Here is a 26410-nt window from a genome sequence, read left to right on the forward strand (position 1 = left end):
TTGACCAAATTTTATATTATTACATAATTAATTTCTTCTCTGAACGTCAAGCGGAAGGGATTGAGCTCCTAACGTTAAATTTACTGCAGTATTTTCAAGCATTTAAATATTTCTTTGAAGCAGAACGGGTACATTTTGGATTTAAAATGAGAGCGAAAATAAATGTTTATTTAATTTTAATAAAATACAAACTATTGTTAATGTGTTTAAGTTAACTGAGGAAGAAACTAATTCAGATAGACTTTTAGTAGATCTGAAAAAAGTAACAGAGCGTGTGTCTAATTTAACGGGTAATTAATTTATGATTCAATTATACATAATGCATCGTTATAAAATGTAATTAAATATTAATATACATGAATTATCATTGCATTTATAGGTTTCTTTAATGAATATTATTTTACTTCTTAAAAGTAATAAATGCTACTCTTATTTTAAAGAAAATAATTTTTCAACTTTAGCCAATCAAAAATTATAGGTATATTACCATTACCAGAGAACAACGACCACAGTCGTTGGTCGTTGTTCCCTGATATTACCTGCAGGCGTAAGTTTAAGATTAGTTTTTTTAAAGGAATAAGTACGCCTTCCTAGAAAATTTAATAGGAAAAGTAAATGGCAACTTAACTAGTAATAAATTATCTAACCAGTCTAAAAAAAGAGTATTCAAACTAAAAATAGATCAATATTTGTACAAAGTTTGTTGAAGAAATAAGTTACACTGGAAGAAAAAACGATGAAAAACGGTTCATAATATAGGAGTTTATTGTAAAGAATCCAAATTTATCGTATATGAGGTATTACGACTAAACTATCGTACCATCTGGAGCTAAATTCGATTGAACTCTCTCATACAATTTTCTTCTCTATTAACGCCCAGTTGAATAGCCACTTGTCGCTTGTAATAGTACGGGATCCGAATATAGGTCGATTTGGAACCAATTGGCTTGCCGGATGAAACAATTTTTTTTATTAAATTTGATACATTTACAAATATTTCTAATATGGGTTGCCTATCAAAATCGTGTCATAGCTATGCTTAAGGGGGGTCCGTAGGGGTTGAAATCAATATTTCAAGCACATTGTTTTAAGTATGGTAGAATTATTTTACTTTTAAATTAAATACGCGTATTCGGTACAATTCATAGATTATTCAAGAAAAAATTCAAGGAGAAATATTGAAAAATAAGCCAACGGTGGCAAATTTTTAAAGACACCTCAAAAAACAATGAATTTTGCGGTGGGCATCAGAACTTATCATTGGATCATGGTAACAAAAAATTAAAAAAGATTATATTAGCTTATGAGTTTTTCGAGGTAACGCTGTCGAGTTTTTTTAGTTTTATCGAATTTTGACTTTTTGATATCACTAGAAGTCAAAACAACGAATAATTGTTTTGCAAAAAACGGTGAAAATCAACATATTTATTATTGTTAAACAAAAAATAAGCATAAAACAAGAAATATCTCGACGGCGTTACCTCAAGGAATATCTAAACAAAATATGTACAAAATTTCAGGTGTGTTGGTCTAGTATATTTGAGTCACAATGTCTACAGCCTTTGAAAAAAGCAGTTTTGAGAAAAACGCGTTTAAAGTATTGTCAACTTTTAATTTCAGTTTTTTTTTTGTCTGTCAAATCGTAAATTGATGCACACCGGAATATGTTCTTGAATCACGGAGTAATTTAGAAAGTAAAATAAGAACAGCTGTTGACCGTTGTTCACTACGTTCAAGCGCTACGAACTTGCTGCAGAGCGAGTCGAAGGTAGGGAGGTAGGGAGATAGTGTTGAATATCCCTATATACCTTCGACTCACTTTGCAGCAGGTTAGCGCCAGCATGCTTGAACGTAGTGAACAACATGTCTGTTCAATAGATGTTCTCATTCTTTTTGTAAATTACTCCGCGATTCAAAAAGATATTTCGGTGTGCATCATTTTACAATTTGACAGACAAAAATGAAATTGAAAATAAAAGTTGACAATACTTTAAACGCTTTTTCCCCAAAACTGCTTTTTTTAAAGGCTATAAACATTGTAACTCAAAAACTACTTGACCGACCCATCTGGAATAGGGAACTTGCACTAAAAATTTTTTTTGCATAAAATTGTTAATTTATGTTTTAAAATGTTATATTCAAAATATTACGTCTTAACAATGAATAGTGTACGTACAACATCTAATCAAAGTTCCGCGCCTAAAATTTCCGCTTTAAACAACTTCAAAAGCGAGACCTGAGGTCTGACGTCACAGGCCACTCGGATCGTTTGTCCGTTCGGGGTGGGCCATTGCATTTAATGCAGTTTGCCCATAGATAAATAATATAGTTGAAATATCTTGTTTTACTCTGTGGCAAAAATGATTTTTTCTGTGACAGGCAAAATATTAAGATTTTATCTCTGTTGACATGTATCAAAAAGTTCTTTTTTATGAAATTACTTTGTTCGTTTCTTGTGTTGAAGAACAAAGAAGAAACAAGTAACTTAAAAATAAACAAAACTTTTAGTAATAAAAGTAAGAGTAATTAAAAAGTATTGGTGCTACTATAGTATGCGGTCTACAGTCGGGTTTCTACTATAGCTTGCGGTCTACCGAGGGATGCGGTGTAAGTATAAGCTGAGATGATAAAGATATTAACTTGTAAAATTACAATAATGATTCTTCTTATTTTTGCGTATTATTAACTTTGTAAAGAAGGATTTTGTTGCTGCTAATCACCATAATCTTTTCTCAGAAGGCTTTGAACACAATAATGAACGGCTCCAGTAGGTACTAATAAACATTACAATAAAATATTAATCTTTATTATAATGCAAATTACACCGTAATCTTTTCCAGGATATACGAAATCCTTCGATTAGAGGTAGGCAGATCAAACCCACGGGGTAAACCGTATAAGTACTATAATATAATGGTACCAAACTATTGTTATATACGTTTTAAACATGCTTATTAATAACTCTTACTTATTTGACTTGACACCTCGCATTTCTCCAATAGAATAGCTTTTACTACTTTTTATAAAAGTTGCCACGATGAAGACATCAACGGTAGGTAAGTTAGTCAGATTGACCTTTTGAAAAACCCTCGTCCGTCATATGCGTTTTAAACTCTTTACAAGGTAGCACTCAACTTTATCAATTTCAGTTTAAAACTAAGCTGATTGGGGAACTACTTATTACAATATATAAGATGAACATAAATAATACCTAGGAATTTTTCATTAAAGACGATTAAAATGTAATATACCCGTGATACCTACCTTAATCACGTTGTTCCGCCGGTTCACCGTGGCCGGTGACGTCGAACCAATAGAAGGACGTTCAAGAGCGTCCTAAGATATTTGAATTTTATAGCATTTTCAAAACGTCGTAATTAGCGTACGGGTTAAAAATATTTGTTTTTTTCGCATGCAAGCGTTTTAAGATCATGTTACCTTATGTTTTTTAATATCATTTTAATATTTAAAAATTTTTGCAAGTTCCCTATTTTGTATGTATTTTCTTTAGACATTCCTTGAGGGAACGCTGTCGAGATATTTTTTGTTTTATGCTAATTTTTTGTTTAACAATAATAAATATGTTGATTTTCACCATTTTTTTCAAAAAAAAATTCGTTGTTTTGACTTCCGAGTGATATCAAAAAGTCAAAATTCTTTAAAACTAAAAAAACTGGACAGCGTTACCTCGAAAAACTCAGGCTAATAAAATATTTTTGAATTTTTTGTTTACCATGAGCTAATGATGAGTTCTGATGTCCACCGCAAAATTCATTATATTTTGAGCTGTCTTCAAAAATTTGCCACCATTGGCTTATTTTTCAATATTTTTCTTTGTATTTTTTCTTGAATAATCTATGAATTGTAGTAAATATGCCTATTTAATTTAAAAATAAAATAATTCTACCATACTTTTAAAAAATGTTCTTAAAATATTGATTTCAACCCCTACGACCCACCTTAAGCATAGCTATGACATGATTTTGATAGGCAACCCATGCTAGAGATTTGTCTATGTATGAAATTTAATAAAAACAAGTTTCATCCGGCAAGCAGATGGGTACTACATATCGATCTATATTCGGATCTTAGACTATAATACCTATTTAACCCTTTTGTATATTTAGATTTGCTTCGAATGTGCAAGTATATTCGTGGCAAAACGTTTTTTGGCTCGTTTTAAAATTTTCATTATTTTTTGTTTAAGTTTAATGACTTCATTTTGATTATCATCACAAATAGACGTGAAGATAACCACGGTTTCAGTGACGCCAATCCAAAGTAGTATACGTAACTACTGTTTGTATGTGAAAATAAATTTGTTGTTTTTACTATTCTCCTTACAATTTCATCATATTTTCTCCCCTTTTAAACCTTCTACAAATATTTCAAAATCAAAATTAGCCAAATCGATCCAGTCGTTCTCGAGTTATTATAAAAAAGTTATAAAAAAATAAAATGACGTTTGTTAAACATTACATGATTTACGCTAAATGTTATTTCAATCCGTGTTAAACATCATAGCAAGCCATAAGAAGTATTCATTAAAAAAAAAGGAAATATCTATTGTGCGATTAAAAATAATAGTGTTAAAGTCGATTCGCTAATCTGGGACACAACTGTCTAGTAATGTTAATATTTTTTTTTGAAGTTAGGTTGCTAGACGTGATTGGAAATTACTACACAACCAAACATACCTGCTCATAGCCAATATTATTAATAGTAAACAGGCAAAAATAACATAAACTTAAGCCAATCAATAATTATTTATTTACACCATTATAATGTATTGATAACAAATGAGAAAATTATTTATTGTGCAAAATAAAAATATTTTGAAGAAATAAATTCCACAAAATTTTATGAAGACTAAAAGACTAAGTTTTCAATCTAGTAGCAGATAAAATAATACTAAAAGTATTACTCTACATCCCACCAGATTGAAAACAATGGGAACCTTCTCTCTTCTCTGGTTACACCTCCGAGGCTTCTACAATTTCCAGGCCATAACGGATGCTAAGACTAAAGAAGATGAGGGAATTTTACAATTTATAATTCACGTCCCATCTGCTCAGCGCGGTAAAGTTCCAACGAGAAACACAAAATTTTATGAGTTTAGTATACACTCCCTCTCCCTCTATTTCCAATAATTCTTCTTTTTTTAATGAAAGATTAAGTTGATTTGAGCAGTTAACAGTGTAAGGTAGGAATTTTTGTGTTGTATGTTTCCTACTATGAATTTGTCAAAATGAATCTCAGCTGAGCGAATTACCTATATCTTAACTGCATCATTTGGCAGAAAAATGTTTAATAATCATTTAAAATTCCTAACCTGCTATGCATTAATTATATTTAATTGCCCCTTTTCTCTTTTCAGCACCGATGCCGTAATGCCGATGATCCCCTTAGGCCTTAAAGAAACAAAAGAAATCGACTTCCGAGACCCTTTCAAAGATTTCATCTTAGAACATTACAGCGAAGACGCCAACCACTACGAAGATGCCATCTCCGACTTTATGGACACCAGGCAAGCCATCCGAACTCCCCTCCGAGATTCCTCCGGGATCGCCTTACTATTTAGGTACTACAACCAACTGTACTTCGTAGAAAGAAGATTCTTTCCGCCCGATAGGTCCCTAGGAATATACTTCGAGTGGTTCGATTCTTTAACTGGTGTGCCATCGTGTCAGAGAACGGTATGTGGTATACTATTAACCACCCTTAATACAATTAATATAAAATATGTTTTACACCTAATTCTGATACATAAATACATCACCAAAGCACTACAGAGTCAAAGAAATACATCTACTGTTCGTCGATCTAACTATAAGACATATGTTACCACACCATTGTGTAATTAATAGGTTTGTTCCAACTCGATCCAAACCGTTCTTGAACGGTTACGAGTATGCGCAGTAACAAAAAATGTGTTACTGCGCATAATTATTCGTTATTGCGCATGCGCGTAACTATTCAAGGACGGTTTTGTATCGACTTGGAACAAACCTTATGGCAAGTCCTGGAAGAATCCCCTATATAACTATTATAACTTTAATAAAATCAGTCCACAAAAGTGCAAAAATTCTATAACAACGTCCAAGCAAAGATAAAAATTAACAACAGATTATCCGATAGCTTCATAATGAATAAGGGAGCACGACAGGGATGCAGCTTATCGCCAACACTGTTTAAAATCTATATAAATGAGGTCTTATAATACATATAATATAATACGGATAATGACGTATACAGCGGAAACAAGAGCAGATACGGCGAAAACACAAAGAGTACTGGAAACAGCAGAAATGAAAGTCTTACGAAAAATAACAAACCAAACTCTAAGAGACAGAGTAAGACGCGAGGAAATACGAGCGAGATGTGGTATAGAAGAAATAAACATGTGTTCCAAAAGAAGAAAAGTAGAATGGAATCAACACATAGAAAGAATGACAGAAAATAGAATAGTACCTACGAATAACAAGAGACAAATCGCCAAATGGAAGAAGAGCATTGGGACGACCGAGGAAAAGATGGTCAGACAATGTCAATTGAGGCTAAAAACCGAAGTAAAACAGGCATTGAGCCTATTTATAAAGTACGAAGAAGAAGATAATCAGGTCTTGAATAAGTGAAGGAAATCATGTTCTGATATGGGGATACAGCTAAACAACGACTCAACACTATACACATTTGCATTTTGCCGACGATCAGGTGGTGATTACCCAGGATAAAGATGATCTAATATTTATGACAAACTGGTTGTTTCGAGAATACAAAAAATGGACATACACGTCAATGATAAAGAGAAAACCAAATATATGTATGTGTATAGGAGGACAGAAAAATGGGTTACAACTAGAAGATGATATGGTTATCGAGGCAAACTCTATGTATACCTTGGAACGAGAATCCAACAAAGTGGAAGGACAGAATTCGAAATAGAGGAAAGAATTATGAAAGGAAAGAAAGTAATAGGTGCTTTGAACTCACTACTTTGGTGAAAAACCATATCAAAAGAAGAGAAAACACACCTATATAATAGCATCTTTAAAAGCGTGGTACTGTATGTACCTATGCGAAACCTGGCAACTGAATAAGCGAACAGAACAGTAGTTGCTCGCACTGGAAATGAACTTCTAGTGAAGATCAACCTGCATCTCTAGAGTCTTACACATAACGAATAAACGAGTACGAGATATTATGAATAGGAAAACAAACATAATAGAAGAACATAAAATCCTTTATAAAAGGTATATTTGTTAAAATCCCTATACAGGGCTACATCAAAGACAGAACTAGTTTTCAATCGGTTGACCGATCATCATCAGTGCAATCTTAGAATCTACATGCAAGCCACCAAAGTAAAAATAACAGGGTAAAAACCCTTTACAATTGATCCGTCATCGGAACATATGACTAAGATGTGAATTATAACATGGATGATTAAGATATCCAATGTTTTTCGCCCGAGGTACCAATGAGCTCTATCTGACAAGTTCACATCATGACTGTATGGAAGCAAGTGGAAATGACTGTATGGAAGCACTTGCTTCCATACAGTCATGATGTGAACTTGTCAGATAGAGCTCATTGGTACCTCGGGAGAAAAACATTGGATATCTTAATCATCCATGTTATAATTCACATCTTAGTCATATGTTCCGATGACGGATCAATTGTAAAGGGTTTTTACCCTGTTATTTTTACTTTGGTGGCTTGCATGTAGATTCTAAGATTGCACTGATGATGATCGGTCAACCGATTGAAAACTAGTTCTGTCTTTGATGTAGCCCTGTATAGGGATTTTAACAAATATACCTTTTATAAAGGATTTTATGTTTTTGTAATGGTATACAGCCAACTACAGGAAATTTTTCCTCGTGGATAATAGAAGAAATCCCAGAAATACAACTTTGTTGGTATGGCCATGTACAAAGAATGAAAGAACATCGACTCCCAAAGTTGATAATGGAATGACAACCCCCGAAAAGAAGGAAAAGAAGCAGACCGAAAACAACCTGGATAAGTGGAATCCAGAAAGCAATGTCTGAGAAAGATCTACGATCAGGAGATTGGACAGATCGATGCGGCTGGAAAATAGGAACAGGTCGCTATAAACCGGTGTTGTGTATATATCTAATTCTGAATAAAAATGTTATTAAGCTTATTCAAAGCCACTTACCATCAGTTGACATTAAATCATTACTTAGTCGGGAAATGTTCGTGCTGTTGCAATGTTTTCATGTGTATAAAACATTGACCAGAATCAGGCGTAAGTCATTTGTATTTGTTATTCGACGTGAATATGTCGAAGTAGTGTTAGATAGATCAGTACTGTTATTTGTTGATAGTTGTTTACATATTGACAGTTTAAATACTAACTTCTGGCTTTATTTACCACAGGTTGCTTTCGAGAAGGCGTGCGTTCTATTTAATATGGGAGCTGTATATACACAAATTGGGGCCAAGCAGGATAGGTCGACGGCCAAAGGTCTGGATGCGGCTGTGGATAGTTTTCTAAGAGCTGCTGGTACGTTTAGATATATAAACGAGAACTTCACCAACGCTCCGTCGATGGATCTGGGTCCAACAATGTTAGAAATGTTTGTACAGTTAATGTTGGTAAGTATATATGAATACATTAGTAGATTAGTTAAATAATTATAATACAAAACATACTTTAATATATGCCTACAATGATAATTGAGTACACAAAAATCTAAAACATATGAACACCATAAAACAGGAAGGATGGCACCGACACTAGTCAACCTATCTCTCGAAAATGTGATAAGAGAATTAAATATATAAATAGCTATTCTCCTAACAAACATGTCAATAGATATTGCCGCCTATGCCGATGACATCAGCATTATGCTACTAAAATAAGCATTCAACAGACAACAGAGCTAACACAAGTATGGCTAGAATAAAAGGACCAGAAATTCAAATAAGAATAGTAAAGGGAAACAAAGCTTATGTTTTACTCACCTATGGGTTCCACTTCACAAATACCCACTGGAGATCGAAAATCAGTGTCTACAAAACTGTTATCAGATCAGATAAATAGTATTTTATGGATGCGAGACATGGGTGTTAATAAAAACATAAAAACAAAGTAGGAAATATTTAAAAAATAATTCCTAACGAGGATATCTGGACCTATTAACGAAAACGGAGTATGGAGATTCAGGTACAAGGTACCTACAACCATGAACTCTACCAACTGTTCAAAGAGGAACTGATCTCAGACTTCGTTAAACTTCAGGGACGTCGATCGGCTGATCATTATAGTGAGAGTGGAGGCCGAAGGATTGCTGAAAAGAGCCCTAAATAGTAAAATGTAGGGTTTAAGATCAAAAAGAAGGCCACGAAAAGATGGGAGGATGAAGTGACAGCGGACGCTCAAAAATTTGCTTAGACGTGAGAACCTATAGAAGATCGGCGCGGAACCGGCAAGGTTAGAGTTTGGTGCTATTAGAGAGAGAGACAGAGATAGAGTGAGGGAGAGGGATATGGTAAGGTCTATTTTGTTGACTCTTCTCTACAGAACGGAAATATAGACTCTAAAAATAAAGACTATTGAGAAAGTATTCGCATTGTAAGTAAATACGAATTCTGAAAATATCATTGACAGAACACATGAAGCCATGAAAAGAGTAAATAATAAAACGGAAATAATTGAAACCAACTGAGAAAGATAGAAGAAAGAAATAAGGAAACTGTAACAACTACTACTATGGGACATATTTATATATTATGCACGGAGAAGATACTGCATACGGCAATTAATTGTAGAAGGAAGGGAAAGGGAAGGATAAGAAGGAAAAAATCTTATGGTTGCATCGCTTAAGGAAATGGTATGAATGTATATTACACACAGGAACGACTGGAGAGGGAAGTTTTCATACTCCACGGTGCATTCCATTGGCTTATAGGGAACGTCTAATGAAAACATCAGACACTCATCATTCGACAGAGATATTTGAACTAAGCCCCACAAGCTTAAGGTCATGCCCACAGGATAGTGTTATACTGCCGTTCCTTAGAGCAGAACTTACTGGTCCTGTTAATCCCTGAGTATACCAAAGCCAAAAAAATGGTGTATAATGTGTTGACGCATAGCTTATGTATAACAAATCTGCCGAAATCCGTAAGATTTGTACAATAGTTACTGGAAGATGCACAATAAGTTATTTGGTACATTAAGACCAAAATGTAGAATAGAAAGCTTCAAGGAAGAGAAGAAATAAGGCCAAAATAGCCAGGATAGAATCCAAACTCTGGAATGGAGCATGAACTAACCGAAGAAATAAATGTTTCGGCAGAAATCAGGCAGGGGTAGCCTTAGTCCAAATATCTTTAACATAATCTTCAAAAAGATACTAGAAAGCATAAATGAAACCAACATTGCCTACAAAATGGGAAACAGTGCTTTGTGTATACTTTGTTATGCGCGTGATGTAATAATCATTGCAAAAAAGAAGATGACTTCCAGCGCCTAGTTTACAGATTTAATATAACAGCATACAAGTTAAAGACGTCAATATACCACAATAAGATCCAGTCGGTGGTTATAGCCTCATCAGATGTAAACTAATGATTGACGAACACAGCGGAAACAAGAGCTGAAACCATCAGGGAAAAGTATCATAAAAGGAATTTACCTCAGAGAAAGAATAAGAAGTGAGAATACATTAAGTAAATGGAGAGATCATGTTGACCGAATGGGTCCAGGGGGAATCGCGAAATGGACAAGAACACATAAACCTATACAAAAAGACCACTCGAAAGACCCTAGAAGAGGTGGTATGACAGCTATACACCAACATAATAAGAGCTGGGACGAGGAAAAAAATAAGACCATGTCCTACAAGAAGAAGAAGAAGAATCCAAACTCCGCTGCGGTAATAGTACCTACATATATGTAGAAGAAAATATTTTTCTTTATTTTTGTTATATTTACGTTTACCTCAAGTAATCCAATATACAGTTTATTATTTCTTTAATGTTGTAGTGCCAAGCTAGAGAATGTCTTCTAGAAAAGCTCCAACTACAGTCCAAGGACAACAGGTCCATCGACATTTGTTTAGATTTATCCCAAGAAGCCGCTCATCTTGCAGTATGTTATAACGACGTGAGTCAGCTAATAAATCACGATACCGTCAGAGACTTCGTTCCCTACAGTTGGTCCTCCCTCGTGCAAGTCAAAAGGGAATTCTACACGGGAATGGCACATAACTTGGTGGCAAATGGGGTGCTACATAAAGATGCTGCGAAGATGTCCGATAACACGAAAGACACTCTTTTGTATATGCATGTTGAGATAGATGGATTAGCGCAGTTGGATATAAAGATGCCAAAAGATGCTTCAGAAAGGAGACTATTAGGTAATTATTCGCTCGTCCAGAACAAAAGTCACACGACTCAAAAAATCAATAATTCCAAATATTTTGATGAATTGACTCCAAAAATCCTATTCATTTACCAGGAAAAGTGTCACATAGATGTCTACTTCCAACTTCGTAAGGTGGCGGAAGTGTCATTATTCTTTCGGCGGTAAAATTAATTTGTATTTCGAGAAGTGTCCTAAGTATTTTTCATTTATGTTTAAAAAATGACCAATATTCTAAAATAAAAGTGACATAACTCAAAATATTGATCTTTTTTCTTTATTAATTAAAATATCATAGTTTTCTTGGCTTTATTTCTTAGATATACACCTAGAAACATTCACTTATTCATATTCTTTATTATTAATTTATAAATTTTAGCAGTTGCCGTTTAAAATTTACAGTGAAACTAAGAACTAAAAAATCCATTTTTGTCTCTCTTGAAAAAACGTATTTTTTGAGTTGTGACACTTTTCTTCTGGATGAGCAATATATCGCAAATCCGCTCAAATAGTGGCATAAGTCAAAAAACAGTTTAATCAAAAAGTATTAAGGGGATAGGAGCAAAATTTCGGCTCTAATGCTTTTTGAAAAATTTAACCGCAGAATGAAAGATTTATTTATTACCGAGGGCCGAAAGTCCCTGAGAACATATATACCTAATGTTTATTTTAATAACGTAGAATGAAGTAAACACTGCAAAATCTTAATACATCGACTTAATGTCGACTACTTATCAATATTAAATGTAGTAATAATGTAATTTAGAAGTTTTTACACCTGTTGAAGTGATGGCCAGTTTCAAATACTTGTACACTGATGATGGTCAGTTTTGACCAAAAACGTTTTGTGAATTGTAATTTTCCACTACCTTGGATAAATTTTAAGGAATTTTTTAATAAATTCATATACCTACATACAACAGAAGTGTTTACTTCATTCTACGTTGTTTTATCGAAGGTATACAGCCAACTACAGGGTTTACCCTTTTTAAAGTTTTATTTTAATAAGTTACAGGGGTGATAAAGAAAAAGAAAAAATTTAGTGTGTTTTTTAATATCAAATATCTCATTCAAAAGAAACGTTTTGTTTATTATAAGGAACTTTCGGCCCTCGGTAATAATGTAATTTTTCATAAAATAAAATTTTTATTTTTAATTCAGTTGCAATGCGAAGGCAAAACAATCTTAAAAAAAAAATACCAAGTTTCTTGTAAAAGGTATATATTAAAATACCCTAAATAAGGGTCACAATACAAAACGTTTTCGGGTTAAGGAATCCATCATCAGTGTTTAAAAGCCAAAATCTGCATGCCTGAGCCACCAAAATGTGTAGGGTAAAAACCCTTTAAATGTAAATAATAAAGATATTTTACATATTATTATTTACATTTAAAGGGTTTTTACCCTACACATTTTGGTGGCTCAGGCATGCAGATTTTGGCTTTTAAACACTGATGATGGATTCCTTAATCCGAAAACGTTTTGTATTGTGACCCTTATTTAGGGTATTTTAATATATACCTTTTACAAGAAACTTGGTATTTTTGTGATTTATGGTATACAGCCAGCTACAGGAAGTTTATTTTCCTCGTGGAAAACAATCTTACTTTTGAATTAGAATACGGAGCGCAGTCCAGTCCTCTGAATCGCGATTTTCAGCTCTTATTGGAGCCTCATCGGAGAGAACGTAGGCTTGTTCTCCATACTCCAACTGATAGCGTCATCTGGCAATTAAAAGATGAAGTTTTCGATTCTAATAGCATTATTAATAATATTTAAAAAATATTAAAATACTACTAAAAGATTTTTAAATCGAAAACTTATTGGTCCATTTCCTTGGTAACACCTCCAAGGCTTCTAAAATTTGCAAGCCAAGTGGATGCTGAAGCGAAGAAGACAAGAGGGAATTCAAAAAACTTATAATTCCCGACCCCTTCTGTTCAGCTGGTAAACATTTGGAATTTGGTAGGAATTTACCAGCTGAACAGACGGGGTCGTGAATTGTAAGTTTTTTGAATTCCCTCTTGTCTTCTTCGCTTCAGCATCCATTTGGCTTGCGAATTTTAGAAGCCTTGGAGGTGTTACCAAGGAAATGGACCAAAAGTTTTCGTTTTTAAAAATTGTTTTAAAAATCTTTTAGTAATATTTTAATATTTTTTAAATATTATTAATAATGCTATTAGGATCGAAAACTTCATCTTTTAATTGCCAGATGACGCTAGTCACCTAATGTTTTCACTTTAGTTGCAATGGGTGGGAAAAGCTCTCAGTACGGATCAGTTGGAGTATGGAGAACAAGCCTACGTTTTCTCCGATGAGGCTCCAATAAGAGCTGAAAATCGCGATTCAGAGGACTGGACTGCGCTCCGTATTCTAATTGAAAAGTAAGATTGTTTTGCCTTCGCATTGCAACTGAATTAAAAATAAAATTTTTATTTTATTTTTATATTGGTCTTTACTCCTTCGAATAACTAGGTCCATTTTCTGTTGGAATTTACCAGCTGAACAGTCGGGGTCGTGAATTGTAAGTTTTTTGAATTCCCTCTTGTCTTCTTCGCTTCAGCATCCATTTGGCTTCCAAATTTTAGAAGCCTTTTAGGTGTTACCAAGGAAATAGACCAAAAGTTTTCGTTTTAAAAATCTTTTAGTAATATTTTAATATTTTTTAAACATTATTAATAATGCTATTAGGATCGAAAACTTCATCTTGTAATTTTTCATCTTGCGTTTAAAGTTTTCAAAAATATTTATTAGTTTGCTCAGGATTCGAAAAAATGAAGGCCTTTAAAAAGCAATGGATGTGAGAGTTTGCACCTACGCCCTTAAAATTAGAACAATACCTATTTTAGTAAGTTACAAGGGTTTTGAAGTTTTATAAAATAGCGTATTAAGTGTATTAAAAATATTTAAAAAACATTTTTTTACTTGTGACACTATACAGATAAAATAATAATGAAAAATTTACGAAATTTTATTTATGAAAAGTGACTATGTAGTAGTACAGAATATAATATAATTATTATTATCTGGTTTACAGAGTTATATTTTTTAATGATATAATTTTAAATATAACTAACAAAATAAAATAAAAAATACGGAAAAAGGAAAAATAAAGGTGTCATTTTTCTTTGGCATATTCGCAGATTGTCTTGAATAAAGCAATCACATATCACATATACTGTCTTAACTCGACAAACGCAGCTTTATACAGATCTTAAATCTTAGATGGACAACAGTCTTGCGGAAGCCGATATGTGACACTGTTTATATTCGGTGCAGCGTTGATTTTGGTTAATAATATAATGACGCTAGTGTCATCTAACGACAAATACTGGATTCATAGACGTAACACTTTTTGAGATATGATTTGGTAGTTTTATTGGTGCTGGTGCAATAAACCCGTTTTTATTCATTTTTTTGAGTTGTGACACATTTTGAACGGTGGTGCGATATGTTACTGAACGACTACTGATAGCTTATTTTATCATTTTTATTGAATAACTATTGAGTATCATTTTTCAGTATTCATTTTTACATACATTATATTTGGTAAATGACAAAGAGCGAAAGAGATAGAAAAAGAAAGAGAAAGAGAGAGTGAAAGAGAGAGAAAGAGAGGAAGAGAAATATATAAAGAGAGAAATACATAGTAGTTTCAATATGTTTTTAAACTTTTCTAGGGAGGGCTCATCTAAGGGAAGCACTCATGCTGTATGAAGAAGCTCAACGACAACACCGGATGTGTAGAGAATTGAAAGGAAAGCAGGCTCTTACATCGGTGTTGAGAACAGCGCATAAAATTGCGTTAAATGCGTACACGGGAACAGAGACTGAAGATGACTTTAGTGACCTGCTCGATCCACCTCAAATACAAGGTAAGCATTTGATTTTTTTAATTTGTATATTTGTATCTATGAGCATAGTAAGACAAAATCAAGTCGACAAGGGCAAATCTATTATTTCTATTATCATTATACAAAAATTAACAAAAACCATATTCTGGAAATAGATATTTATTTACTTTCCGTATTTGGAACACCAACAACTTTAAATTCTGTACTTCCAATGGTTGGCGACATAGATGGCCCTGTCATTTGCTAAAATTGGGTCTTCTTCTGTGCAGGTATCCCTCATCTCTGTGCAGGATAATAAATGGCGACTTTTCTCTTGATATCACAATTTTTTTATACGTGTTAATATTATTTGAAACGCTGATTCTTAGTCTGTTTAGCGGTTTCCATGTCGGATATGAGAAATTGTGTGCAGCAGCCATTTCCTTTGAGGAGCCAAAATGTGTTGTGGTAGCTGATCCTTGCCATAGGTGTATTCGGCGCTTCTCTGGTGCTTCTAAGATGGATCTAGATTTTTCAGAAAGATTTTCCGAGATCTTAGTCTACTTGGCTGAGTCTGGTAGTTATACAAAAGATGTCTTTTTATCCGTCTCCTGCTTATTTGGTTCTACCTCTGGCGTGACCTGTCTTCTGATAGTTGATGGAGCGATTCCAACTATGGGGTAGACCTCTTTAATAGGTATCGCGGTGTCGGTTTCAAGCAACCCGATATTATACGAACCGTTTCAGTTAGAGCTACATCGACGTGCTTGTTTCTAAGGTGAAAAGCATATGGCTGGGTTTTTGTAGGATTGAGTTTCAGATGGTTTTCATCATAGTATAGTGCTGAGTTCAACATTTGTATTCTACAGTTGCATTCCACCAGTGATGAACTATGGAATGGAGACCATGGCACTTACAGAGGTATCAGCCAATAGATTGAGAACGACACAGTGGGAGATCAAACGAGCTATGTTAGAGTATCTCTGAGGGAACATACAGGGTGATTGATTAGTGGGGTAAAGCTCAATAGATCCGCTATAGTAATGGATAGGACTAAAAGTTAATAACAAAAATTGTAGCCAACTTTAAGCTTCACATTACAAAATTAGTTAGAATGTTACAGGTTGTTCGTTAACACAGTGGCAGACCAAACTTATGTTTTTTTAAATGGAATACCCTATATTTTATTTTATATTCGAAATCCTGTTATCTTCTCCATCACAAAAATATAAAGGTTTGTTATAAACAATTTTGTATAAAAATCGTAACAAGTTCAACTCCCTGTATAAATAAAAATAAGCACAACAGCAATGGTTTATTTATGCCATATTTTTTAATTTATTGTCAAAATTTTCAAAAATTATTGACATTGCTAATTCTCTTTATATCAAATACAGGGTGAGCAGAGCCTATTTCACTTCAAATCAGGCCCGAGGCACTACACAATTTTCGGGCCCCTAAATACCTATAAACGAAATGGATGAAAACTGAAAAATGTGTGTTCAATATTTTTTTAAAATCTATCGAATGACACCAAACACGACACGAGTTACTTTAAAATATGAAATAGGAACCCCCATTTTTTATTTTTCAGATTTGGATTCCTTACAAAAAAATAAGTAACTTTTATTCGAGACATTTTTTCGAATTATGGATAGATGGCGCTATAATCGGAAAGAACGATTTTTGGAAATGAAAAATTAAAAAGCAACGTTTCTTCATTTGTAAACGTCGATATGATGTTATTTTCAATAAAATAGATCATCATACTTTGCGGATTTTGTAAGATATTATATGTGCTGCAAAGTTCTTTAAAATGTGCCACTTCTTCCACTAAATCATCAACATCGATATAATTATCATACCTAATAGTCGGTAATAGTTTTTAAGTTTACTGTTTCACTATTGTCTGTGAACAAGATGTTTAAAATATCGTTTCCAGAATTATAAGCATTTTTTTATTATACATAAATAGTTGCATAATTAAAATATCACAAATTGGTAAACCAATATGTATTTTAAAATTTTTAAGTCCTCTTAAAAAAATCGTTTCGAGAACTTTTCCGTCCTCAGGAAAGCTCATCTTTATATAAAAGGTTTAGGTATCGACTATAATTTTTTAGCTTTATTTTCAATTTCTGAAAATTTTTGTCTTCTTTTCTATATACATAATTTGATTAAGCTATTTTAAAGTTCACACACTACTGTAACTTTGTATGGTTGCATTTACTCGGTCCCAAATTGTATTCCAAATCGTCGTCATAAGAATAGACTCTAAATCTAACGTATTCATTTTCCCTGAAAAATCATTTGCTTTTACTGACGTCATCCTTTTTTGGTTTGAATCTCTGCTTAATTCATTAATTGGTCCAACGCAATTTTAAATGAATGGAATGAAAGAATTTTGAAAATTTATTTTGTTATTGCAATAAAGATTATTTTAGTGAACTTTCCGGACCCCATTAAAATGCGGGCCCGAGGCAGGTGCCTCATGGGCCTAGTGGTAAAATAGGCCCTGAGGGTGAGTCAAAACGCAAGTACATTATTTTCTCAGTAATGTTAAATGGAACACCCTGTATTTTATATCATTATTAAAAAGTAACATTACCGTACTTGAATTTTTATATAAAATTCCCTATCTTCAAATTTATTAGTTTTCGAGATATTTTCATTTTTCAGAGCAAATTATTTTAGGTATCTAAATTTATCTAAATTTTTGCTTATTTTTATTTATACAGGGAGTTAAACTTGCTACGATTTTCACATAAAATTGGTTATAACTTTGTAAATACCCTGTATAACATTACAAACCTTTATATTTTGTCGATGGAAAAGTTAACAGGATTTCGAATTTAAAATAAAATATAGGGTGTTCTATTTAAAAAAACATAAGTTTGGTCTGCCACTGTGTTACCGAACACCCTGTAACATTCTAACTAATTTTGTAATATGAAGCTCAAAGGTGGCTAAAAATTTTGTTATTAACTTTTATTGCTATCTATTACTATAGCGGATCTATTGAGCTTTACTCCACTAATCAATCACCCTGTATATGAAATAAGGAAGTGCGAAGAAGGACGATGGTGGAAGATGTAGAAGGTGCGAAAGAAGGACGATGTGGGGGTAGGACAAAACATCGAAAGGTGGACGAGAGACATTGTACATTGGAGACCACGCGAGCACAGCCGTAGTAGAGAAAGACCACAAAAACGATGGCTAGACGACATCAAATCAAACTGGGAAGAAACTGGTACCAAATAGCACAAAACAGAGAAGAGTGGAGAACTCATGGGGAAGCCTTTGTCCAGGAGTGAATGCAAACAGGCTGAAGAAGAAGAAGAAGATAGTGCTGAGTCGCCTGGGGTATTTGTCAGTTAATTTTTCTTCGACTTCATTAAAGGTTCTTCCCTAAGATGCCACATATATCATTAGCGTAAATTAATTGTCTTGTTCGTTGGTTGATGGGTTGTTCGTTGGTGTATATGTTATACAGGGTGTCCCGAAAAGATTGGTCATAAATTATACCACAGATTCTGGGGTCAAAATAGGTTGATTGAACCTCGCTTACCTATATACAATAGTGCACACAAAAAGAGTTACAGCCCTTTGAAGTTACAAAATGAAAATCGATTTTTTTTCATATATCGAAAACTCCTGGAGCTTTTTTATTGATAATGGACATGAGGAATTTTTATCGCAGCAACATCTTAAAAAAAATTATAGTGAAATTTGTGCACCCCATAAAAATTTTATGGGGGTTTTGTTCCCTTAAACCCCCCAAACTTTTATGTACGTTCCAATTAAATTATTATTGTGGCACCATTAGTTAAACACAATATTTTTAAAACTTTTTTGCCTCTTAGTACTTTTTTGATAAGCCAGTGTTTATCGAGATATTTTGAATATTTGTCGAATCCACCACATATTTGTATATGGTTAAGTATGATTATAGGGTAAGACCCCATTTTAACAGTCCCCGTTTCAGCGGTTCTCGATTCCACCGACCCTTTTCAGCAGTCCCCGATTCAGCGGTACCCATTTCAGCAGTCCCCGTTTCGGCGGTTCTCGATTCCACCGACCCGTTTCAGCGGCGCGGCGTTTGGTTCTGCAGCATGCCGTTTGAGAGGCATCGTTCAGGAAAATGAGTAAAAACAGGACCCTCTTGGGGACAGTAGTTTTAACAATAAAAAATGAACATATAAAATTATTTTTTCTTTTTTTATATGTATTTTTTCATCAGCTTTTCATTGAGCCTACATACAAGCACGGAACATAAAAAATATCTAAGTTATTCTAATTGTTTATAAGCTAAAAAGTCAGGTTTTTTTCAAACAGTTTCTTTAATAACAATTTCAATAAAATGTTAAAAAAATTTTAATACGTCTTAAAATTAAAGTCTCAAATAATCGACTGCGATCTGCTAAATATCTCACAGAGTCACTGTAGGGCAAGAACAGTTGTATAAACAATTGCTCTCTGGGATAAACAAATTGAATAACTTATAAACTATTTGGTCGATCTGGTTGAAATTTAGCACACTTAAATAACTCATTAATTGACATAATTTAAAGTCATTCAATTTTACGTCATTGTGCAAAAAATAAAGTTATTAATATTTATAATTTACTGCAAAAATGAGGGTTTTTTGCAATTATCTCGGTCAATTGTTTATATATTACAATATGCTTACCACCAAATTAAAGAACTTTTTAAGATCTACATTTATTTGAAACATTTTTCTCTAAAATGTACAAGAAACGTTTTATAGTCAAAAAACTGCTTTTTTCATTCTTTGCAATTGTTTAAAAAAAAAGCAAAAACAGCTGTACGTCTTCACGGAATTATCATCAGTTATCCCTCATCTAACGTTTAAAACTTTGAAAACCCTGTAGAACATTTTTACCTGAAATCGATGATTTTTTTCCCTATTAACTGGGGTATATACCAGATACTTAGATATTACCTGTATATTTTTAAACAAGAATAGGTTAAAATAATATTCTACAATAAAACTAATTACTTATCATTTTCATATTATTATTTTCTTATTGAGACCGCTCTATTGGGGACCGCGTTTATGGGGACCGCTGAATCGGGCACCGCTGAATCGGGGTACCGCTGAAACGGGGACCGCTGTATTGAGACCGCTCAATCGGGGACCGCGCTTATGGGGACCGCTGAATAGGGGTGAAACCGATTATAGACACCTGTTAATAATCTGAAAATTTATTTATAACTTAAATTTTTTGGTATATTTTGAAAAAGAAGCCACATCTCGATAAAAGTTGACTTAACAAAAAAAGACTAAGAGGCAAAATAGTTTTTTAAAACACTGTGTGTAACTAATGGTACCACAATAATAGTTTAATTGGAACGTACACAAACATTTAGGGGGTGTAAAGGAACAAAACCCCCATAAATTGTTTATGTAAATGTAGTAAAAAAGAAGCCGCATCTCGATAAAAACTGGCTTATCGAAAAAATATTAAGAGGCAAAAAAGTTTTAAAAATGCTGTGTTCAACTAATGGTACCACAATAATGAATTAATTGGAACGTACACAAAAGTTTGGGGGGGTTTAAGGGAACAAAATCCCTATAAATTTTTTATGCGGTAGACAAATTTCACTATAATTTTGTGTTAAGGTGGTCCTGCCATAAGAATGATACATGTCCGTTTTAAATAAAAAATCTCTGAGAGTTTTCGATATATTGAAAAAAATCGATTTTCATTTTGTAACTTCAAAGAGCTGTAACTTTTTTTATGAGCACCTTTGTACTACGGTAAGTTAGGTTCAACCGAACTATTTTTGACCTCAGAATGTGTGGTATAATTTATGACCATTATTTTCGGGACACCCTGTATACTGTGTGCGATCGCAAATTTCAAGACCATCTTTTGTTTCCTCTGACAGCTTGATCTTCCAAGACGTATTAACATATATTATTTATTTTCTAATCACTAATTTAAGGATTTTAATTTTCAGCATCAACCAAGTTTCAACTATCTCTGACACCCCCAGACTTTGCACAGTATCGCGTGACAGATCTGTTTAGAAGTCTGGGACCGATTGCCATTTTTTCAGCGAAGAGGCACTGGACCGCTCCAAGGCTAGTTCAGCTCCATCGAGGAAGAACCACCGATGGATTTGGGTTTTCCCTCCGTGGCGATGCTCCGGTGCTTGTAGCTGTGGTCGAGGCTAATTCCTTAGCAGAGGTAAGATTTATTTATTGAGTGTAAACTGTAAACTCAATATTCCTTTAATCGCTATAGACACTCACTTCATCTTTTCTTGTTAGAGGTCGCTAAATGTATACTTTCATATATTATTTCACTATAGTCGCCAAAGTAGCTGGGACTTGGGAGGTTTTGAATCAGTTCAGTCTTCTCTCACAAGTCCCTCTGATGATGGGTAGACCCTGAAACACGTGTAAGAGAATGGTGAGAGATTCGAATTAAATCTAAACCAAAGAATATGTATTCTTTTTTATTGTTTTCTCCCAATTTTGAAAAAATGTGAAAACCTTGAATTATTCACGTCCGTCCGTCTATCTGTCCGTCCGTAAACTCAACTCCTCCTTCATTATAGCAGGTAGAATTACAAATGAGGTGTCGAATGAAAGCTTATAATCCAAGGATGGTACTAAAGGTGAGAAATTTGACCTAGGAATTCCAGTTTCAGAAATGCAACCGGAAGTAGGGGAAAGGTAGGTAAAGTGGAATGGGTGGGTAAAGCGGAATAAGCTTAAAATTTAATTTCAAAATTGGCGGTTTTTGTTGTAACTCCTACCACAATATACCTTTTGACATTTGGCAATATTTACTTCAATATGGCGCACTTTCATTGATATGTTCATGTGAGTTAAACAAGATCATTGTTTTTTAACAAAAAGTTGTAATATTTGGTGACTAAGACGAAATTTCTTATCAGCAACAGGTAAGTTTTTCTAACCGTATTTATTATCTATTGTATAAAATGGTTATTTGTGGACATAAATACTCTTTCTTTAACTTATTAGCACGTTTGGTTAGTAGCTATCGTGTTTGTACAGAAAAAATGTTGATGCGGGTAAAGTGGAATGAAACGTATGCGGGTAAAGCGGAATGACGTTCCACTTTACCTCCTAAAAGTTTAACAATGTTATTAAGTGACAACATTTTTTTAGCATGCCTAATTTTTACAAACGAAAGACTTCGCAGCAGAGTTGGGACGAGAAGGCAATGGCTGAGGCTCTAACTACATGTCAAGGTGGTTTATCAATTCATTCTTCTGCAAAACAATATAACATTCCATCGACAACTCTTTTTAGAAGATTAAAGCGACCACCAGAAGAACGTTTAGTGAAGCAACTTGGACGATTCCGTTGCGTGTTTACGGTAGATCAAGAGAGGATGTTGCCCACATAACAATGATGTTCGCATCATGTTCTAAGCATATACTACCAACATTCGTCGGAGTATATTCTTTTTAGTATATGTGTAGTACAAGCATAGCATCTACCTTAAAAAAACATTCTAAATTTCATGTTCTTTGCATATACTTCAAAGTATATTCTCGTACCGAATATACTAAGTATATTCGTGTACGTAGGATCTCGGAATATTCGTAAAAGTTTATTCTTAGAATATACCTTTATCGAATATTCTTAACACATACTTATAAGTAGATACTTTTAAAATATCTTAAAAATAATTTGTATGTATAGGAAGTATAATATTAGCCTTATAGATTATCAACTTCGTTATTTTTTAGAATACATAATTAATAAAATTTATGTATGTAGGTAGTATTGGACGAATTTCATTTCAAAATTGTTGTAGGGTAAAAAAGTTTAAACATTAATTGTATTAACGTTTACATAGATACTATTAAAAATTCGTTTTCATAATTGAAATGACTTTACCATTTCGAGTTTATCATGAATCATTAGTATTTTTACATCCTTGGAATTTGAATTTAGGTACATTCAATTCAATAGGCCATTTCGCAGAACCAAAACGTGCCAAACTGCACAACCAAAGGCTTTGGCGTTGCCAACCGTCGAGTAAGCTTTTTCCGTCAACTTACCTTAAAAATTCCCACTTTTATAAAAAAAAAACTTCCCTCCTGTTTACAAAATCTGAGAAGATATGTTGAATTATTTTCAAATATTTTGATTTTTTCTTAATATTTTACAATTTGGACTGGAACAATAATTCCCTTTTGAGTTAACTTTTTCCCTTTATCACCTTTTATCACCTTTTATGTTGAAAATTCCCGCAAAAAGGGAAATTTCTCTCCGTTTGGCAACACTGACCACCGATTTTGTTATTCCACAATACATTCATAACCCCCCCCCCCACCCCCCATCATATTCTGACCATTTCTATTCTTACCTGAATGGATCAGGGATAGGAAAAAACCGTAAAATATGAAAAAGAAAACAAGCATTTCATTATTTGTATCATCTATGGGTCTATGCAGTGTTAAGGATGAAGACGAATGATGTAGTACTAGGACTAAAGAACATGCATAATCTGTTTATTTTGTTTGCGGTGCTTCAAAATACATATAATTTATTTTGATAACTCAATATTACTTAAATAGGTAAGTACATATAAGTATTATATAAATTTTAGTTACTTATTATGCATAGTTTAGTTTAGCTAAATATTATATAATGATTTATATAAATAACTAAAATTTATAAATATGTACTTACTTTTTAAGTAATATTGTAGAATGTAGGTACTAACTACATTCTCATTTGCAATTAAAATATGTAAATAGATATTTGGTAGAACCAGTAGAACCTAAGATGAGATTAGGTGATACTGAAAACATACTTCTAAGCAATATAGCACTTGATAGCACTTTCTTAGAATATTCTTAAAAATATAATATTCTTCCCATACAAAGATGTGCGGTAGTACGTTCTTAGTATATAAATAGAAGGTTTATAGCACTTCCTTGGAATATTCTAAAAAGTACCTTCTTGGTATAAACTAAAAAGATGTGCGGTAGTATGTTCTAAGTATACACATAGAAGGTTTATAGCACGTCCTTGGAATGTTCTAAAAACAACATTCTTGGTATATACTGAAAAGAAGTGCGGTAGTACATTCTAAGTATATACATAGAACGTTTAAGTACTGTAATGTAGTATATACTCAGTATCTGCTCTGCACATTCGCAATGGTAATTACGCACATTCTCAGTATATACTTTTTCTGAAAAGTATGTTCTATGAATCTACTAAGAACATGAAATTGTTATGTGGGTGGTAGACTATATTCTTAAAATGGAAGAACGCCTGTTTGGGCTAACTATTTCTGACTTAAAATATCTTACCTACGAGTTTGCCATACGAAATAACATTGAACATAGATTCAATAATGAGAAGAAAGAAGCTGGTAAAGTATGGTTGCTTGGTTTCATGAAACGGCACCCAGTTCTTTCACTTCGACTTCCAGAAAAAACATCAGCAGCGCGAGCGTCAGCATTTAACGCAGTTAGTGTCGGAAAGTTCTTTGATTTATTGGAAGACTTATACCAAAAACACAACTACAAACCTAACCGCATCTATAATTGTGACGAAACCGGAATCTCTACCGTGCCAAATAAGCCTTCAAAGATTATTTCAAAAAAGGGGAAAAAGCAAGTAGGAGTTTTATCATCAGCTGAAAGAGGTACGCTTACAACTGCAGAAATTTGCTTCAACGCTGCAGGGGAATACATCCCTCCTGCTCTTATTTTTCCACGGGTGAGACATCACTTGACATTCGACATTGGAGTTCCTCTGAATACCAAAATTTTCACGCATGCTTCTGGATGGATGCAGACCGAAATCTTTACGGCTTGGTTTCACCATTTTATTAAATTTGCGAAGCCTACCTCCGAGGACAGGGTTTTACTAATTTTAGATGGCCATTCAACCCACATAAAAAACATTGAAGTCTTAGAGCTTGCTAAGAAAAACTTTGTAGACATCCTGGTGCTACCACCACATTGCACACATCGACTTCAGCCACTGGACGTATCATTTATGTATCCCATGTCGACCTTCTATGAACAGGCAGTGCGAGTTTGGCTGCGAACCCACCCGGGGAAAGTTGTGACGATTCATGATGTCGGTCCTCTCTTCGGAGAAGCTTACTTGAAGGCAGCTAGTATGGCAACAGCTATCTCAGGATTTAAGAAGACGGGTATTTGGCCGTTTGAGAGACCTGATCCAAACGTTTTCGTGGCTGCAGATACAACTGATCGTCCTGGGCCTCTACTCGCTATATCTAACCTGCCATCAGCGTCCACTCCAGTGTCAAATGACATTCTCCTCCATAAGACTATTGTTAGTCCTGCGGATATTTTACCTATCCCACGGGTCGCTTCAAATATCGAAAATCCAACGAAGAAAAGGGCTCGATCAGGAAAAACTGTAGTAGCAACTTCTACCCCTTTTATTGAAGAGTTAAAGAATTTGAAGGCTCCGACCCCAAAAAATCCAACCAAGAAAGTTACGAAGCAACTATTTCAAAGCGACAGCGAAGAAGAAGATGATGCAAACATCAGCATTTATAGTGACACCGACAGCGGTTCAGAGTTGGACCTACCAGTTCAAATTCCTACCATAAAAACAGAAGATATTAAGGAAGGGATATATGTAGCTGTAGAGTACAACGGACAAACATTTCCCGGTTTAGTAATTTCAAAATCAGGTGAATCAGCGTCTGTAAAGTGTATGGAAAGGACGCAAAAATATTTCAAATGGCCTAATAAAGATGATGTATTAGATTACAACATTAAGGACATTAAAATGATTATTAATGAACCAAAACAGTTAAGACGAGGGTTTTTCAATGTTCCTGATCTCTGTTTATATGCTTAGTTGAATAAATAATATTAATTCATTTTAAGTTTTTGTATTCCGCTTTACCTCCAATATGGCGGGTAAAGTGGAATATTACACCACTTTTACTTTTGACGTTTTTCTCCGAAGTGGTGATATATTAGTTTAATTTCTTAACAGTACTACGTAGGGCTATAACGTAAGTGGCTTCTTCCATAAACTCAAACTTTTAAGACGAATACTTCTACCGGGATACAAGCTTGAATCGGTAATTATTCCACTTTACCTACCTTTCCCCTACTGTTTTAAAGTAACCTGAATAGTGCAAGCGATATATTATTCAACGCGCCTTAG

The 26410-nt window shown here is 33.8% G+C and overlaps 1 protein-coding gene across 4 annotated transcripts in view; it reads left to right on the forward strand.

Annotated features, from left to right (window-relative positions):
• The window catches only part of LOC114331272 (rhophilin-2), a 394761-nt gene that overhangs the window by 350274 nt on the left and 18077 nt on the right, over positions 1-26410 (forward strand). For all 4 annotated transcript variants that reach the window (XM_028280789.2, XM_028280797.2, XM_050654837.1 and 1 more), the window contains 5 exons: positions 5378-5696; positions 8407-8625; positions 11021-11393; positions 15079-15273; positions 21217-21446. In XM_028280789.2, the coding sequence (XP_028136590.2) occupies positions 5378-5696; positions 8407-8625; positions 11021-11393; positions 15079-15273; positions 21217-21446 (1336 nt within the window). The remainder of the gene's footprint in view (positions 1-5377; positions 5697-8406; positions 8626-11020; positions 11394-15078; positions 15274-21216; positions 21447-26410) is intronic.

This window comes from Diabrotica virgifera, chromosome 6, assembly GCF_917563875.1.
Source record: "Diabrotica virgifera virgifera chromosome 6, PGI_DIABVI_V3a".
NCBI lineage: Eukaryota > Metazoa > Arthropoda > Insecta > Coleoptera > Chrysomelidae > Diabrotica > Diabrotica virgifera.